General features: G+C 38.9%; 1 protein-coding gene across 1 annotated transcript; it reads right to left on the bottom strand.

Annotated features, from left to right (window-relative positions):
• Nucleotides 1-15,704: 15,704 nt before the first annotated feature.
• Nucleotides 15,705-16,860, bottom strand: LOC120434537 (complement C1q-like protein 2). Its single transcript, XM_039602764.1, has 3 exons — nt 16,605-16,860; nt 16,355-16,477; nt 15,705-16,227 (listed from the first exon to the last, which is right to left on the bottom strand). Exons 1-3 carry the CDS (start codon nt 16,849-16,851, stop codon nt 15,947-15,949), a joined length of 651 nt encoding a protein of 216 aa, XP_039458698.1. The 5' UTR covers nt 16,852-16,860; the 3' UTR covers nt 15,705-15,946.
• Between the last annotated feature and the right edge of the window lie 2,768 nt (nt 16,861-19,628).

The following is a 19,628-nucleotide window of genomic DNA, read 5'->3' as shown; positions in this document are numbered from 1 at the left end:
CAATGGGAGAATCGGTCTGAGGTGTTTTCCCATCTTGCCATGATTCCCCAGATTAGTTTCACACCTGCAGGAATTTAGTCACATGACCTGGCAGGTTTATCAGTCTGGTGGACTATAGAATCCATTATGCATAAACGCCTGAAACAGAAACTTGACAATGCTGCAAATACAGGTTGCCACAGTCAAATCACATTTGGTTTTGCTTATCTGACTGTGTACAAATTATATAAAGCTAAAATAACAAATACACTTTTCCAGCTGTTGAAGTACAACCCAGAGCTGGAGGTTTGCCTAAATCCTGACGCCATTTCTTACTGCTGTTGCACAAGCACACTCTTCATCCTCAATTTCACAAGCTGCCTGGCAAAGTAAAATAAATGTAGTACATGCAAGCTCACTTTATCTCCTGCAAGTTCTACAGCTGAAAGTTATGAGCTGACACATATGTTGGGCTTGTTTTGGCATATAGAATGACAGGAAGGGTGGATGAATGTTTGCTTCCTGTACAGATTCACCTCAGATCTATGAAATGCTGAAAAAGGCAATCAGTTCCTTTTTGTTATTTAGAAATAGTAGCTTATTTCACAGTCTGTTCCCCCCTAGGTGCACACAAGGAACACACAGGGCATGACCTCAGTTTTGTAATGTTCCAAGAAATATGTTTTACATCATTTTCAAACCAAACCAAAATAGAGAATTAAGCAGAGTAAAGGGCTGGGGAATGGGTGGAAACATTGCACTTGTGTGACTGTGGTGCCTGCAGTGCAGTGCTTTATGTGATTTGATATGAGAAGAAGCCGGTACGATCATATGACACCAATTTGCTGTTATCGTGGTTGGTTATCAGTAAGCTGTTTGGACAGACAAACTGGAACACTCAGCTGGATCAATTAAACCACCTTCCAGCCACTGCAAACACTCCTTCCTGGAAACACTGCAAACACCTCACAGTAGCTGAATGAAGGGCTTTAATGTCTGTATTATTGTTAAACCACTGAATCGCATAAACTTGAACCACTGTGACAAATGAGACACAGATACACACTTTCAGAGTGAGCCCAGAGAGTTTGCTTCCATCTCTTCTCCTGTTTGTTTGTGCAGCTTAACTTTCAATGGTATTCTGTTTAGTGTTTTTTATGGATTGCTTACAGTGACAACAGTTCTCACATTTCAGCATAAATATTAAAGATCATAATTATATCTTTATCATCTGAACTTTAATTTAGAGAATTTTTTTTGCATGCTGGGATTGATTGTGAAGTATTCACAGCTCTTCACTTGTTCTACATTTTGTCATTTTACAGTCTTATTCCAAAACTAATTAAATTCATTTTTCACATTAAAATTCTACCCACAAAACCCCAAAATGACAAAATGAAAACAGGTTTGCTTTCATTTCTTGCAAGTTTATTCAAAGTATACATGTACATAACTATTCACACTCAAAATTGAGCTGAGGTGCATCCTGTTGTCAATGATCATCTGTGAGATGCTTCTACAGCTTGACTGGAGTCTATCTGTGGTAAATTCAGTTGATTGGACATGATTTTGTAAGGCACACATCTGTTTATATAAGGGCCGCAGTTCACAGTGCATGTCAGAGCACAAACTAGTCCAAGGAATTGTCTGTAGACCTCCGAGGCAGGATTTTATTGATGCACAGATCTGGGGAAGAGTACAGAAAACATTCTACAGCATTAAAGGCCCCAATCAACATAGTGGCATCCATCACCCATGTAAGACGTTTGGAACCACCAGGACTCTGGGTTAGAGTTGCCCAGCCAATGTGAGCGATCATGGTAGAAAGGGTTTAGTACCCAATAGTAACTGACAGAGCTCCAGCGTTACTCTGTGGAGAGAGGAGAACCTTCCAGAAGGACCATCATTTCTGCAGCACTTCACCAATCAGGCCTGTATGATGGTGGCCAGACAGAAGTCACTCCTCAGTTAAAGGCACATGACATCCTGCCTGAAAACCTTCCAGACTATGAAAAACAAAATTCTCTGGTCCGATGAAACAAAGATTTAACCCTTTAGCCTGAATGCCCAAAAGCATCTAGAGTCAAAAGTCATGTCTAGAAGAAACCATGCACTACTCATCTCGAGGTCAATACCATCCCTGCATTGATGCATGGTGCTGGCAGCATCATGCTGTGCTGTTTGGTTTTCACGAGCAGGAACTGAGAGACTAGTCAAGGTAGAGCAAAAGATTAGTGGAGCAATGTAGAGAGACATCTTTGATGACAACCTGCTCCAGAGTTCTCTGGATCTCAAACTATTGGGAAGGTTCATCTTCCAACAGGACAACGAATTGAAACACAAGGCCAAGATAACAAAAGAATAGCTGTAGGAGCACTCTATGAATGTGCTTGTGCGTACCAATCAGATCCCAGACTTAAACGCTATTGAACATCTCTGGAGAGCTCTAAAAAAGTCTGCATGCTGACCACTCCCTATCCAACCTGATGGAGCTTGAATGGTTCTGCAAAGAAGAATAGGAGAAGCTGCCCAAAAATTGGTGTCCCCAGATTGTAGCATCATACTCAGAAAGACTTGAGGCAGTATAACTGCTGCTAAAAGTGCTCAAACAAATTATTGAGCAAAGGCTGTAAATCAGGGGTCTCCAACTCCAGGCCTCGAGGGCCGGTGTCCTGCAGGTTTTAGATCTCACCCTGGGTCTACACACCTGAATCAATTATGATGAGTTCATTACTCTGGAAAACTGCAAGACATGTTGAGGAGGCGATTTAGCCATTTGAATCAGCTGTGCTGGATCAAGGACACATCTAAAACTTGCAGGACACCGGCCCTCGAGGCCTGGAGTTGGGGACCCCTGCTGTAAATACTTATGAAAATGTTCTATTTTTGTTTTTATATTTTTTTTAAAAATTTGCAAGAATTCAAGAAAACATTTCTCATGTTGTCGTTTTGAGCTATTTTGTGTAGAATTTTGAGGTGAAAAATGAATTAAGCCCATTTTGAAATAAGGCTGTAACATGACAAAATGTGGAACAAGTGAAGCACTGTGAGTACCTTCTGGATGCACTGTACCAATCTCACGTCTACCTGTAAAAATGAGCTGGTTAGATGAGCGTAGCATCAAAACTTCACACAATAAGAAACTAAACAAAAAGTCCACTAAATCCCCTTTTCTTTGTTTAATTTGTGGAAAATGGAAATGCAAAAACTCTTCTACAAAGGGGTTTTTGAGCAAGTTAATCATTTCTGGCTCAAGAGCTTACATTTAACTCTAAGTCTAATATGTAAACAGCTGATTGCACTCACTCATTTATTGTATTAATGTTATGGAAGTTCAGAAATGCTGCTCAAAAAAAAAATCATGCTCATATATCGGACATCTTTAATTTCTTTTCTTTATTTTCACACTTTTTGATTGTTTTTTACCTAAATGCAAAGATGTAGCTGTGAGCGGAGAGCTTCACATATCCTCTGAACTGTGTTTCAACATCTTACAGTTTGATTACATTTGCATTTCCACTACAATTTCTCTATGTGGCTAGACTGTCACGACATGTGCTGTGCCAATTTACGCCCCTCCTCAGCACAGTCATCCCCTGGCTTCGTCTAGTGCCATCATCAGATCAAAGATCTCTGTATTTCAACATCAGTGTGTTTATGATGCATGTTTATATCCTGAACTACAACATGTACTTGCCTAACATTATATAACCATTGTAATGGCTGTTAGATTTGGACACACATGCAGCAAGCAGGAGACAGCAGGTTCAGGCAAAAGCAAATTAACCGCATTTGTACTTTCAAAGGAGACGATGCACAAAGAGTCTGAAACAGCTGGCAGACAGTCAAAGTAAAAAAACAAAAAATCCAACAAAAACAGGTAACACAGCAGGTGAGAGTAATTTCAAATACACACAATAGCAAAGAACAGGTAAAACCCCCAAGGGTGAAACAGACAATCACAAAGGAAAAAAACTGTCAGAGACGCATAAAGACTGTGATTAACAAAATAAAACAGGAAGTGACTAATTCAGAAACACAAACAGCACGCATCGGCACATAGAGAAAAGGTTAAGCACATGATTAAATAAAACCCAAAAACTCACCACAGTGAGTGTCCAACTACAACCACAAGAACAACACACACACACGTAGTGTGGTTCAACACCTATAAATACTTGTATGAAATGAGAGAATTCAACTCTGTATAAGGAGTGATAGACGTGGTGGAGTTTTCTGTGTTTTTAAACTGCACGGGTAGAGGGCCCTATTCATGGAAGCATGTTTCAAAATAAACTCTGAGCTGATTAACTGTGAGAACTTCAACTCTGAGCTTCTTGTTCCAGAGAAGCTGACACAATACAGTGCAGTTAAAGCTAATAATATTCAGATACTATTAACAGCCTGTAAATGAGCCCACAGTGATATTAACGCAGGTGGATCATAAAACAACGTGTGTCTGTAGCTCGACTGATCATTTAAGCAGCTCTGAACTGGTTTTATTAGTAATTTATTAATTTAACAAGTTCCTGTTTCCGACATTTATTTTTGGTTGCAAAATTACTGTAAAATGAAAACGCCAAACATGCAACATCAACGTCTGCTGGATGTCCTCGCTGGACTCTCTTGCAGGGGAAAGTTCAGACCCAATGAAATGAGCCAAACATTCTCGCTTGTCAGAAGAATAACAAACCTTAAAGATTTTTAAAAAGTTTCCTCGGACTGAGCTAAGAGCTCGATACTGTGCAGACTTACCTGAGCAGCTGGTTAAAGTTTAGATGAGGTGTTCTCAAAGTTTTAGTGACTGAATGACAGTTTAAGGAAAATATGACTAAGGGCAGCACAAAAAATGCACATGTAACACATTTGTTTGTTTCTTATGAAATCACTTTTTAACTGGCAAATGAATGTTTTTAGTTTTTCCCTCCTGACCTTGCTGGTTGGAAACATCTTTAATCAAGCTAACAGTCACAAACCTGTAGCTGCCACATGTGTATGTAAAACAAAACATATGATAGTGCAGTGAAAAGGTATTTGCTGCCTTCATGATTTCTTAGTTTGTTGCATATTTGTCATACTTACCTGTTTAAAATGATTATGTTTCAAATTTAATATTAGACAAAGATAACTCGACTAAATACAAGACGTAGTTTTAAAATGATAAAATGTGACAAATATGCAAAAAACTAAGAAATCGGGGGGATCCAAATAGTTTTATGTATTTTTGTGTGATCACTCAGTTATGGTGCAGCAATCTTTAGCCTTCCTCTCTTTTCTTTAGCAAGACCGGTGATAACATTACTCTTGACTTACAGTAAAATATTTATAACAAGTACAATGTTTGAAAGGACAGAACTGACATCAGTAAATTTATCTGAAAAACAGAATAACAAATATCAGACAACATTAAGGTGATTCAGTATTACTGTGTGATGTGTTGGAAGAGTGCATTGTTGAAACGATCTGTTCAACATCCTGCCCCAGCATAGGCACAGGTCATGTGACCATGTTCTTCATTCTGAAGTTGATCAGAATCTCTCTGGTTAGAGAAAAACATCCTCTACTGCTCCTGTTGCTCCGAAACATCCAACCACAGCAGAAACCTCTGTGGTTTTTATGTTATTTTATTGTTTTACAACATTGTATTACAACACATTTTCTGGGAATTATCTTTTAATTAGTTAGAGTTGAATAACAAGTACATTTAAGTAAGTTGAGTGAGTAAAAGGCTGTTTCACATTCATGATTCACTTGGGATTTATTTTATCTTAGCTAAGCAGTTTTCCTCTGCATAAAGTCGTTTTCCCCAGCAACGTTTTCCAGTTTCCTCTGGAGGATCCTGAGTTATTCCCAGACTAGCTCTGCTTAAGCCTCGTCTTTAGATAGAGTCTGTTATGCAGTGTAGTTATTTTGAGAAATTAAATAAATAAAGCCCACATTCTTCTTTACTTCTTCTAAAAACTAATATTTATAACTCTAATTTGTTTCAGTCTAAGTGAAAAAAATTAGAGTTAGGAAACACTTAGCTATACGACAACATGTGCACTTATTTTTTTTCTTTAAACAGGGGCGCTACAGTCCTTCTAAGGAAGATTTGAGCAACCAATACTTAATTTTCTGCATTCTGGTGAATTTTAGACACCAATCTGGGTGAGATACTTTTGTAAAGTAAAACCCAAATGTCAGCCATCGTCAGCTCAAAAGCTGCAGTGATGCATTTGGGTTTTCTGTATTGCTACCAAAGAAGTATTTTTAAAAAATTCTTATTTAATCTTATCCCTACAGAGATTTCTTCTTCTGTTCTTGTTTCTGTTTGCATTTAAAACAGCCCACATTTGAATTGAATACAATTTGTAAATTTGACACATCAGTGGATGGATTTGCACTTTTTTTTTTCATGTCTCCCAGCGAGGATTTACCTCTCTGTCATATTTTGTATTTGTCTGGTACCAAACTAAGAGTCAGAGTGTAATGTGTTGACTTTCCAGTCTGACATCAGGCAGGTTTTTGATGTGCATCTATAATCAGCTCATTTCAGCAGAAAATGAACTAAATGTAATTTGTCAGCATCTGTTTCAGCAGTATTTCTGTTCTGTTCCTGTTAAAAACTTTCTGCACTTTCATGTCGCACGTCACACAGATCTGTGTTTTAGGATCCTCTTTAGGTCTCATGCACATCTCAGCCTGCTATTGGGTCTGAAAAAAGAAGTGAGAAAACATTAAGTTATTATTTAGTTAGAAAGCTAGTAAGTACACCAACTTCACATCCTAATATCAGACCTCGGCCTCCCTTTCCTTCTCGCTTCCTGATGAATCACAGTGGAGATCTGTGTGTGCCTGGCAGGGACAACTGCTTTCAGCACAAAATATACAGTGTGCTTATGATGACTAATGATTCACATCCAAGTTTTGCAACACAACCATTCCTGATGAAAAAAGAAAAAAAAGTAACCGCTGTTTGATTAATGCTAGCATGTTTTTAGTCCTCTCCTTTCATTCTAAACCAGGGGTGTCAAACATAAGGCCTAGGGGCCAGAATTGGCCTGGCAAATACTTCAATCCAATCCAATGGTCCACTGGATGGCTTTGGGAAATCTGAAGGAAGACAGAAATGTTATACTTTTCATTGCATTTTCATGAGTTTTACAACTTTTCCTACAGATAAAAAATAAGACCCATGGCCATTCATGCTAAACCAAAGAAATTAAGTTATAGATGTTATAGATTTCTGTTAAGAAAAAAAGAACAAAAGCAGAAATGGATAAAAACATTAAGGAGGTTCCACAATGAGGAGCTTGAAGCCACGCTGAAAAAAACACAGGAACTCAAACAAGAGATTTGAGGAGCGTAACAGACACTTTGACAAAGCTAAAAGGGAAGAGAGGACTACATATACCTAAGGGAAAGACACAAATACAATGCAAGTCATTAAAAACAGCTGAGGATGATTATGAAAACAGGAGGGAAGGCAGGAAGTCAAAATGGAACGAGATATAAGAGAAAACCAACCTTCAAATTAAAACAAAAAACCCAAAAAGACAAAAAGAAATGACATACAAATATATGGCTACATTCTACAGTTAAAGTGCACATACATGTGTCTGAACTTTTTTCTCTTGTGTTTGAGTTATGGCGTCATTATAGTTCCTGTAATGTTCAGCTTTTGTTCTTGTGGAAGTATTTGACTTCTTGTTCCTGTTTATTTATTTACTGTTCTAGTATTTATGTTTTCAAATGTGTCACTTCCTATTTTGAGTTTAGTATTTTTTCTCATTTTTCTAGTTACGTCATTGTTTTCCTGTCTATGGTCCCGGCTTTGTGTCTGTCCACTCTGTTATCATGCTCTCTTGTTTCCCACGTTCTACGTCCTCAGACGGACCTCTGCTTAGTCCCTCCCACCAATGATGCAAGCTGACGAAGCAAAGAGGAGACAGACATTCCTCCAAAGATATTTATTGTGTTATGAAATGTTAATGCAGGAACTCTTAGTTATCTTTTAGTTTGAGATGTTATCTTTATGCAGTGCTGTCAACATAATGTTTGCACTTATCATAAAATAACTACTGATCTATGTGAGCCCCTTTCTGTTGGTGTGAAGGATGGATGACTAACAATCTAACAAAAAAAGCAGATACACAGGAGAGCAACCAAAACATAAAACCTGAAACCCTGGCATCCCAAAGGAGGGGGGTGAGAAGAGAGCAGGCTATTTTAGGAGGAGAGAGGTGATGAGGGGTGCCTCTATTTGGAAACAGAGGTGGATGTTGGAGGTGGAAAATGAAAGAGGAAGGTCCGATGGGACATGGAGGTTTTTGTTGGTTGAATCATACGTCACAGATTTAGTCAGAACACCTGATGCTGACATGCAAACAGTGACACACACACACACACACACACACACACACACACACACACACACACACACACACACACACACACACACACACACACACACACTGAACTGCTACAGACAAACAGAATATGGAGGAACAAAACTTAGAGGGACCTTTTGCAGAACAACACAGAAAAAGGAAAGGAGGTGAAAGAGTACCCAAAGTAAAGGAAGAGGACCAGGAGTAAAGCCAGAGAATATACGTTTCATTTCAGTGGCATTACAGTTTGTTGAGTATAGGCACTTCTGAATCTTACAATCCATTTTTGAGGGATTTTCTTTTAAATGAAATGAAGAAATCACATGTGAAATGATCCCATGACATCATCATAATAACTAGAATTTATCAACTAGAATTTATACTAATTTTTCTGTTTAACTGTAATGTGTAGAAGCTGCTGGGACATTACTGAACTGCAGGGGGTGTTAGAGCTTTAAAACACACACACACACACACACACACACACACACACACACACACACACACACACACACACCACCACCACCACCACCACACCCATATACACAAGAAAAAAACACAGCATCCTCAGCTACACCAAAGAATCAAACTCTCTCTTCTAAGTCCCTTTTAGTAAATGATGTAATAATTCATACAAATATTAATTTACTCTGACTTACAGAAACCTGGTTACAGCAGAATGATTATGTTAGTTTAAATGGATCACCATGAGTTATACTAATAGTCCGAATCGACAAAACACAGGCCGAGGAGGGGGTGCGGCAGCAATCCTTCACTCCAGCTTGTTAATCAACCACAGACTCTCTTATTTCCTGCTTCTAAATTCAGATAGCCTAAGGGTTGTCATACTCAGCCCTCAAAAACTTAGAAACATGGTGTCTAACCAGATGTTTACTGGATGGCATTACCTTGGCCTCCAGTCTTGGGGTTGTTTATGACCAGGTCCTTCATCACACATATTAAACAAATATGTAGGACTGCTTTCTCTAAAAATAGAAAAATCCTGTCTCAGAGTGACACTAAAGAACTACATCTGCATTTATTACTTCTAGGCTGGACTACTGTAATTCTTCATTATCAGGATGTCTTAAAAACTCACTGAAAAGCCTTCAGATCATCCAAAATGCTGCAGCAAGAGTACTGACAAGGACTTGGCTGCTCTTCATTGGATCCCTGTTAAATCTAGAATCAAATTTTAAATCCTTCTCCTACAATGTCTTGAATAATTAAGCCCCATCTTATCTTAAAGACCTCATAGTACAGTATCACCCCAATAGAGTACTGCTCTCAGGCTGCAGGGTTACTTGTGGTTATTTATTTAAAGGTAGAATAGGAGGTGGGGTCTTCAGCTTTCAGGCCCCTCTTCTGTGGCACCAGCTCCCAGTTTAGATTCAGGAGACAGGCACTATCTCTACTTTTAAGATTAGGCTTAAAACTTTCCTTTTCAATAAAGGTTATAGTTAAAGCTGGATCAGGTGACTCTGAATCCTCCCTTAGTTATGCTGCAATAGGTGTAGGCTGCTGGGGGCTTCCCATGATGCACTGTGTTTCTTCTTCACTCACCTTTGGATGGATGGATGTTTCCCACTGTTACCAAAGCACTTGCTCATAGGAGGTCATCCGATAGTTGGGGTTTTCTCTGTTTTCTCTGTTTTATTGTAGGTCTTAAACTTACAAAATAAAGCTCATTGAGGCAACTGTTGTGATTAACAGTATATATACATATATAAGTACCATTGAATTGAATTGAACTGAAATTTCTCCTTTTCATTAGAGGTAATTAAAAATCTGAACCTGTTGTCTCCACAACACTTTATATTTCCTTGCTTTTCTGCTGTTCTATTATAACTGAAAGCATCAACTGCATGTCTTAACATGAATGATTGATGATCGAAGGAATGGAAAACCGGATTTTTCAACCCTATGAACACTTGCTGTTAACCTCTGTGTAAGTAAGAGCTCATTTTAGCACAATGTCACTCAGTAGATTTTAAAACAACAAATAAAATTGCAAAACTTTTAAATGTGGCATCCTTCTCATTTGGCATCAGTTGCACAAGTAGCTGTAAGTAAATTTCACCTATACCCTACCTCCCGACAGCAGCATTGAACAGAGTCTGTGAGTCTGCCTTGTAAGGTGAGCTTAGTCTTTGAAATCAACTTGTAAGTTGATCAGAGAACTAAAAATTTACTTTCACACTTGAGATTACATTTTTCAGTTTTGCAGAGCACCTATAATTTGACTCAGTGCTGTGAAAAAAAGTATACATACTGGTCAATGTTCCCTCTAATTTTTCATGTGTCTGAGCGAACACACAAACTCCCTGAGCGGTCCCTTGGACCACTGTGAGCGACATCAGACGTGTGCACTGTGGTCACGCCAGCATCTAATCCATCGAAGTTACATGGTTTATTACAATAATCAAATTACAGCATTTACATTTATGTTAGACTACTTTTAAACTGCTTTAGCCCACTTACAATGAAAATTTAAAAAATCTTGTTCATGACCTGTGTAGTATGTTAACACTATTGGAAGTAAAAATAACTTTAACTCTAATTTTGAAAACACAACTTTTTCTTTTTTCATAAAGCTCTGACTTGTATTATGAGTCTGAGTCTGTGGTCTGGGAGAGTCCTATAACTCTCTGTCTGCAAAATACAGTATATAATGACCAATGTTGGGCAATTAATTATATAGTTACTACTTCAAAAAGTAACTCAGTTTGGCAAACAAAGTTTTTTGCAGCTATCTTTTTTTTTAATGCAGCCAAGGCGTTTTTAAATAAACATTTCAAACTATTTACAGAACAATGCATCAAATCTGATGCCACACAAATTATTTGTGCCACTCCAAAAACCTACCTGCAGGCCTGACAACAGGAGATGTATCACTCCTGTAACACCTGTAACATTCAGCAGCCGCCTCAGTGTTCTGACACACCAACAAAACTATTGACTACACTACACACTAACTACACAAGATTTGCGCTAAACGTCTCAAATCTCTCACATCTCAGAACACCGCCGTCACTCCTAAAACTTCCCCCCGTCTCTTAACAACTAGATGCCACGTTGCCATATCATTTTTTGATTAGTCGACACGGTACTTTTTTCGACCAATAGGAAAGGGTGGGGTTTTTTTGGTGTTGTGTTTGCTCACAGGCGGAGAGTGCTTTCAAGCGTTTTCCTTATAAAACGCCGTTTTTACCGTTTCTTCCCGCAGTAAATATAGACAACGATAGTATTCAGGAAGAAAACCAAACATTGCAGATATTTTTTATCATAACTCTGGTTTTACGTGGCCCATCAACACAATTTAAAAACTGGTATAAAGTCCACACTTTTTCCGTCAATTGTTCCGTCTGTCCTGCTCACATCTCCAGTGGTTGTACACGTTGTCATTAACGTGGCTTCACTGCACATAAGCCACGCCGCTTTGCTAGCTAAAACACCGGTGTCGGCACATAAGGACGCTGTCATAGCCTGTCAACGATGTTGATTGGCTGTGTATATACGAATGAATATCGCATTATTGGCTGGACTATAGGATAAGGTGGCATCGTTCTAATCCCATACAGGAGCAGCCAGTCACTTACTGACTAACACTGCAAAACAGAATTCTTAAAGTTTTAATTTTAATTTCAATTCAGGTTAGATTTTTTTTGTGCGCAACGCAGATTTTCTGTGCGTAGAGACCGTGCCAGCAGTGCGCAATTGCGCACGTGCGCAGCTTAGAGGGAACATTGATACTGGTACTATGTTAACCTCTGTTCACTTGAGCTTCATTTGTTTTAGTTATATCTCTGCATCAATAAGCAATAATGTAAACCTTGTGTATCAAAGGTAAAATACAATAAAGTACATTTATTCAAGAGGTCACAACAACTACTGTGGGTTTAAAGCCAAAACTAGCTGTTTATTAAGACCTTTGATGAAACTGTGAAGGTCAATAAACATCATTTATGGATGGATTTCTTTGCATTGGATGTGTTGTTACTGACATCTGCTGAGAATTTCATGTCAATAATACCTTTAGAAATACTTTTGGTGATGTGTTCAATACTTACTTTATCCACTGTATAATTTTAAACCAGTGTCCATTAATTGTAACGTTTGCATCATAAATAGTCCTGTTTATATTACAGTTTAGTTTTATTTTATTATTGTATTATTATTGTATTTCAAATTTATGTTGGTAAACTTTGTAACTTTGTCACAATCAAAAAAATATCCTTAAGATAAGCTGAAAAGTTTCTGAAAGTTTCCTAATATTTTTTTAATCAATCGTTAAACTGATTTTTGTAATAATTTTTAAAAAGGGATCTACATTTGGGATCCCAAAAAATTATTTTAATACAAAAAAATCACCAAGAAACTGTGGCCACTTTGACCTCTGGTCATATTGAACACTGGGCAGATGGACCCAAAAGTTTGACATTTCAACAGAGCTGAATGGTATTTTATTTAACCAATAGAAATTTTACACACATTGTCTCCACTGTTCTCCATCCTTCAATCTCGGTACAAAATGCTGAAGGATGGCATATTTCCTTAAATGCACGTTGAGAGCAGAGGAGCAAGGGAGCTATAATGCGGGATGAATCCTTACCTTCAGCATATAAGAGAGGCGGCACACATACAAACCATTAAACAACTAAGTTTATGTCTTTAAGGTTTTGTCAAGGGTGGGCAGGTAGGACATAACTGTAGGTCTCTCAGACAAGAGTGAACCTTTGTTGTATTTTCTCTAGTTCTTTTTACAGGTTTCCACTTATTGCTGTGTGCTGTTTGTGTCTCGCTTTTATGCATTTCCTGTTATTTACACAATAACTTGTTGGTTTGTGCTTTCTCTCTTTGATGTTAGTTCAATTCACTTCATTTCAATTCAATTCTGTTCTATTTATATAGCGCCAAATCACAACAACAGTCGCCTCAAGGCGCTTTATATTGTACAGTATATCCTATAATAATAGATACAGAGAAAAACCCAACAATCATATGACCCCCTATGAGCAAGCACTTTGGTGACAGTGGGAAGGAAAAACTCCCTTTTAACAGGAAGAAACCTCCAACAGGCACAGGGAGGGGCGGGGCCATCTGCTGCGACTGGTTGGGGTAAGAGAAGGAAAACAGAATAAAGACATGCTGTGGAAAAGAGACAGAGATTAATAACAGGTACGATTCAATGCAGAGAGGTCTATTAACACATAGTGTTAGCTCCCCCTAAACCACTACCACAATGTCAGAAGAAAATCAAAACATGGATGGCGTTAAATCTTTTAAATGCCAGTGAAAGTAAGGTCATTGTGTTCAGACTAGTGTCTGTGCTGCTCCTCTCCTCTTCATGTTCAACCCACAGTGACTATCCTTGGTGTCAAAAGGTACTGTGATTTTTTTTAATACTAGATAATAAATTCTGTAATTAAAGCTAGTTTTTGTAATTTGATGCTTTCATCCAGGATCAAGTCTGCTTTAACTTTAACATTTTTGAACGTCTGTTTCATGCTTTTATCACAACACGTGTGGACTACTGTAATGCTCTCTATTTCAGCCTTACCAAAGCTTTCCTTGCTTGCGTGCACTTAGTCCAAAATGCCATGGCTCGTCTTTTACATGATACTCGCAAACGCCGGCACAGTTCCTCCATCCTGGCCTTCCTCCTCTGGTCCCCATGTTTGTTTTAGGGTCTATTTCAAGATTTTACTATGTGTTTCTAAAACATTTAATGGATCAGCTCCACCATAAATATCTGAGCTGCTGACTCCATATGTTCCCTTAAGGTTGCTGAGGTCCATAGACCAGCTGAAAACCAGGGGCGATTGATTTTCAGTTATTGCCCCCAAATTGTGAAATGACCGTGTTACAATGCCCTAATCATTTCCTGGTTTTAATTCATGTCTTAAAACTAATTTTTATTCCTTGGGTTTTAACTCAGAATGAGAGTGGCGCGTTCTTAACTTCTGTTTATTATATTTGTCATTATTTTTGTTGTTGTTTTTTATTGTTTCACTGCAAGCATGTCATTCTGTCTGTACACATGACAGCTCAAAAATGATTTAAGATTTATTGTCTGTAAATTGACAGAAAGACTTATAACTTTGAAACTAGTATTCTAATTAATGTGATGTGTCAACATACAGAAAGTACCACATATACTATTCTCCCTTTCTAACTTACATAAATACCATCCTGGTGTGGCGGTGCTGTTGCTTGTTTGTTTTAAACTTAGATAACCTTAAAGTTTGATTGCTTTTAATTTAAATGTTATTCTAATTTTGATATTTTTTTTATTGTGTGGGTGTGGTACCTGATGTTTTTTTTAGCTCATGAAGTGGGTCCTGCCCGATTGTCAGCTAGGACTGGCTGCAGTCTCACTGAACTCCTGGCTGGATAAACAGTTTAAAAACAAACAAACATTATTTCAGACATTCATTTCTCACATATGGTCGATTCTGCTCATTTTGGTTATCCAAACACTTGACACTTCTGGTTTTGTCAATCCCTAATGAGAAGGTGACAAAAAATAAAATTATCTAAATAAAAGCGATTTTTTTAATAAAAGGTCAGTACAATAGCACCAGCAAACTCTTGTTTAATTTTTTTTTCCACCTAAAATATACCATATTTGCTGAATTATAATTTTATACCTGGACAATTTTTCTTCAAACTTCAGAGCATTTATACTGATAATCTAAGAACGAACTGTATGATAATCTTTTGTTATTTTTTATATTTTTTGTTCATGAATAAATTTGAAAATGCGAACATGCAAAACCACATTATAAATTTTACGGTTATCTGATATTTGCATTTAAATTTAAATTTGTATTCATTTTATTTCATTTGGAGTTTTTTTAATTTTATATTTTATGTTATTAAAATATTTGTTTTGTATTTTGTATTTTGTTTTATTCAATTATAAATATAATATATTTAATATGGATAAATAGTATACATTACTTACCTTTGGATAATGAGTTGTTATGACTTAATTAATTAATAACAAATCATGATTTTTGTTGCATTTTATTGGCTTCATTTTCTTAAATTTATTTATGTGTTCTTTCTTTAGCTGTTGTAACAGAATAATTTGAACAAACATGTCCAGATGTAGCTTGAACTTTAGTGACCATAACTCAAGTCTGGATGGGTTTGCACATAATTTAAAAAAGAGAAATACACACACTTAAATCAGAATACTTCTATTATTGATTTTGACCAAGAAATCACCTCAAAACAGCACACACACACACACACACACACACACACACACACACACACACACACACACACACACACACACACACACACACACAAATGTATATTTATGTTTACCTTAAAATGAGTCAATGGAGCCAAGTGACTAAAAAAAGAGAAGTGAAATTGCTGCACGTATTCAGACTTTATTGTTCCATTGAGACACAAACTCCTATAAAATACTGGTTTTAATTCTGACACCACCACCAAGTTCTAAAGCTGTAGATTGTTGCAGTAACCCTGCCACCTCTGTCACCACTGAAAATAATCAACCAAACTCTACATGCCAACATTGTTCTGTGTACATTTGCTATTCAAATCATGCTTGTCTGAGCTTACAGAGAGAATAACAAATGGCCAATGAAGGTGCTGTGGTTGTTGACATTATCAACAATCCAGGTGTCCGGACGGATCCTCATGTACACCTGGTCTCCTGCTTCCAGCCGCAGAGTCATGCCATTGGTGGCTGTCTCATAGCGATTTCCAGCAGCATGGTTATACACTGTCACCATCTGCTCTCCATTCTTCATCAGACGCAGCCCCATCGGTCTAGTGGATAAATTATGACCAGAGAAGCTGAAGTAATAAACTCCTCTGACCGGAGCAGTGAAAATACCTGGAGATGATGGACACAGTTACAGCTTATATAGCATCAAGAATAATCAAAGCAGTTGAGAAATGCAGCACTTATCTAACAAATAAACCCATAAATGTAAGAATACATATAATTATGGTAAGTTTACCTGTTGCAGGGTTGTAAAAGCCTGAGTTAAAGAAGACATTTTTGTAAGTCAGTGTGATCTCTGCACTCATTGGTCCAGTATTTCCAACATTGCCGATAGACGCTCCAAATGCCACACGGCTGCCTGGAGTTGCATGAAAATATGGGAAATTTGGTTTGTTTGACAACAACAAAACATGAACCTGTATCAGTACAGTGATAAAGATCTTTACATGTCAGAATAAAATCCTCCAGCTGTGTTATGTTCTTACCTTGGATTGATGATTTCAGATCTGCCAGCTGTTTCTCAGCATTATTCAGCTTGGCTTCTAGTTCTCGTAATATTAGGAAAAGTTGTTCATTTGTCCCAGCACAGAGTTGAGATGTCTCAACAAGAGAGCGTTCACTTTCAGATGCTTTGCCTGCTTGGCCATCTAGCTGAGGGAAGGCAGCTGCACACAGAAAGAAGAGGCATAAGGTTAAGACTGCGGTCTTCATCTTTTCAAAATTTCTGTTCATCTATGTTAGTTCCCCCCACAAGGCTCTAGATATATATCACAAAGACGGAAGTTTCCCTACTTTTTTCCTTTCCGATAAGCAAGCTCAAAGAAAACTCAGAGACAGTAACTATCTGGAATGCGATTGAGACGAGATAACCTGTAGAAACGCGTTGTAAACTGCTTGGATGTGCTTGGGAAAAGAGAACATTTTATTGCATAAAACTGTGCTGAGCGGATTTTGTGAATACCTGCTCTGACAGCTGATTGTACCATTTGGTCTTTACATACATCCTGATGAGTTCAAATCAAACACATAGTCAGTAGTGTCAGACTTCAGATTCTCGGTCTTGTGACCCAGCAATTCACCTAACTCACTTGACTAACAGGTAGAATTTTTCGTTTCAGTGGAGCTTGGGACCGGCTATACCTGGGGCAAGAGGGGGCAATGCCTCCCCCTTAAGTCAAACTTTTAGAAGTTGAGAAAGAAAATAATAGATTACCCCCAAACTGAATATGGACAAGATTTTGTCATGGTCCCCGTGCCTCGCTGGCTGACTCTGTGTTTGGCAACGTGTTTTGTTTGTTTTTTTCCTTTGCGCTCTCTCTCCTCTGCTGGGGCGGTGCTCATTACGGGCTCCCGCCCCTGGCCCACGCACCTGTGCTCACCATCACACCTGCAGCCGATCCCAGCTGATTTGGAGCACTATTTATGACGGCGGACCTTTGTCATCCTTCGCTGGATCGTTGAGCCATCAGCGTCAGTCCCTCTAAACCTGAACCTACGAGTTTGAGACTATCCCTAACCTGGACTTCTTTCTCTGTGTGTATATAGATCTGCCCTGGACCCGAGCGAGCATGTGTGTGTGTTTGGAACCCACTGAGAGCGTGTATTGGATTAATCCCTGCCTTCCCCTGGACCCTGGAGCCCCGGACCCTTTCCCCCACCACACTATATATATTCTCACCTGGTGTCTCACTGTAAATAAACGCACTTTCTCTTTATCAAGGATACCTGGTCTGCGCGTGAGTCCGTTTCAAACATTGTGACAGATTTACTACAGTAGCTGAAAAAATCTGCTGGAAAAGGCACAAATGAGATGATAGGTTTCACGTTTCGTTCGCTCTTTGCCTCCGTGCTCACACAGGACTTGGCAGAGAACTCCCATTCCCCATCCCCTCAGCTAAACATCCATGCAACGCATCTTGCCACTGCCTTCAAGTTGGACTCAAGTTTATAAAGAACCCATGTCAAAGTATTGTGGTTAAGTTAAATCCAATTTATTAACCTACCTCTGAGATGAAGTGCAGCTGCGAAGAACGAATAGTTATGTCTAAAACTTCTGTTCCCTGAAGGAAAGGAAGGAGGTACAACACATAAGTATGGGATATCATGCCCTCGCGTGTCCTGGCTGAAGAAACCTTTATTCACGCCTTTAAGGCAGATGACATGCGATGACACACGCACAGCCCCGCCTGCACATATAACCACTGTCATCTTCACCGAGCCAAACTGCTCAGTGGGGCCACCTTGTGTTGTACCTCGTTCCTCTCCTTCAGGGAACAGAAGTTATAGACATAACTATTCGTTCCCTTTCAGTCGATTCACTCAGTACAACACATAATTATGGGGCATATATATATATATATAATCGGACCACCACCACCTTAGTGTTACCCAGCAGAAAGGACAGTTTGAGCCACCGAAGGGGCTGAAACGTCCAACCAATAAAACCGCAAAAAAGTGTGTGGTGATGCACAAATATCAGCTAAAGACACCCCTTTAAAAAGAGCCCATGAGGTTGCCATCCCCCTGGTGGAATGAGCTCTCATCCCCTGGGGCAAAGCAAGACCTTTGGTGCTGTATGCCAGTGAGATAGCTTCTATAATCCAGTGGGACAGCTTCTGTTTAGACCTCTAGTTGGATTAGCAAAGCAGACAAACAGCTGGTCACATAAGCACACATTCTGAGTGCGCTCAATGTAGGGTGGACCGGGCCGGAGGATGTGCTCCCGCTGGCGGCACATTCACCGCAGCAGTGGGCACTGGTCTCTTGCCAGTCGGCAGAGGAGCGGCAGGCCTGTCAGAGCTAGCTGCGGGCTTGGGCTTCACCTGACTTCTATTGTGCTATCTACTGTACAATATAAAGCGCCTTGAGGCGACTTTTGTTGTGATTTGGCGCTATATAAATAAAATTGAATTGAATTGAATTGAAATTGAATTGGGGATGATGTCGCACAGAGCTTCTGTCTGCTTTTTCCTCAGATCGAATCTGTCATGTACTGATATATGGCTATGTCTTTAAGTGATAACTTTTGAACCGGATGTTGTTGTCCGGAAGGAGGCCCCATTAAGTGGCTAGCTGTCAGATCGACAGTGTTCAATAAAGCAAGAGAAAGACCATGCTTTATGTCCTGATTTAATTCAGAGTGCTCTGCAAAATTCAGTAATAAGGTGGGCACACAACAATGGTGACGAGAAAGACACGGACCTGGATTTGTTTTTTATGAGAAGTAGATCCAGCGGTGGCACGGTGTTAGCGAAAACTTGTGGGCTAACATGGAAAAGTCGGGCATTCAACCGTTCGCCTGCTGATCCAGCTACGCTTGGACCGAGATGGACACGGTGGTTAACATCCTTCGAGCTGTTTGCTGATGGGAAAGGTCTTATTTTGATGGATGAAGTACCTGACTCCGTGGTATAATTCTCAAACACGTAGCCTAAAGCAGATAACTCGTAAGCTGGAGAGGAAATGGCGTGTCACAAATTTAGAGGATCATCATTTAGCCTGGAGAAATA

This window comes from Oreochromis aureus, linkage group 18 (assembly GCF_013358895.1).
Source record: "Oreochromis aureus strain Israel breed Guangdong linkage group 18, ZZ_aureus, whole genome shotgun sequence".
Classification (NCBI taxonomy): Eukaryota; Metazoa; Chordata; class Actinopteri; order Cichliformes; family Cichlidae; genus Oreochromis; species Oreochromis aureus.
Note: the sequence above shows the minus strand (reverse complement) of the source record. Positions and strands in the feature narration are given on the sequence as shown.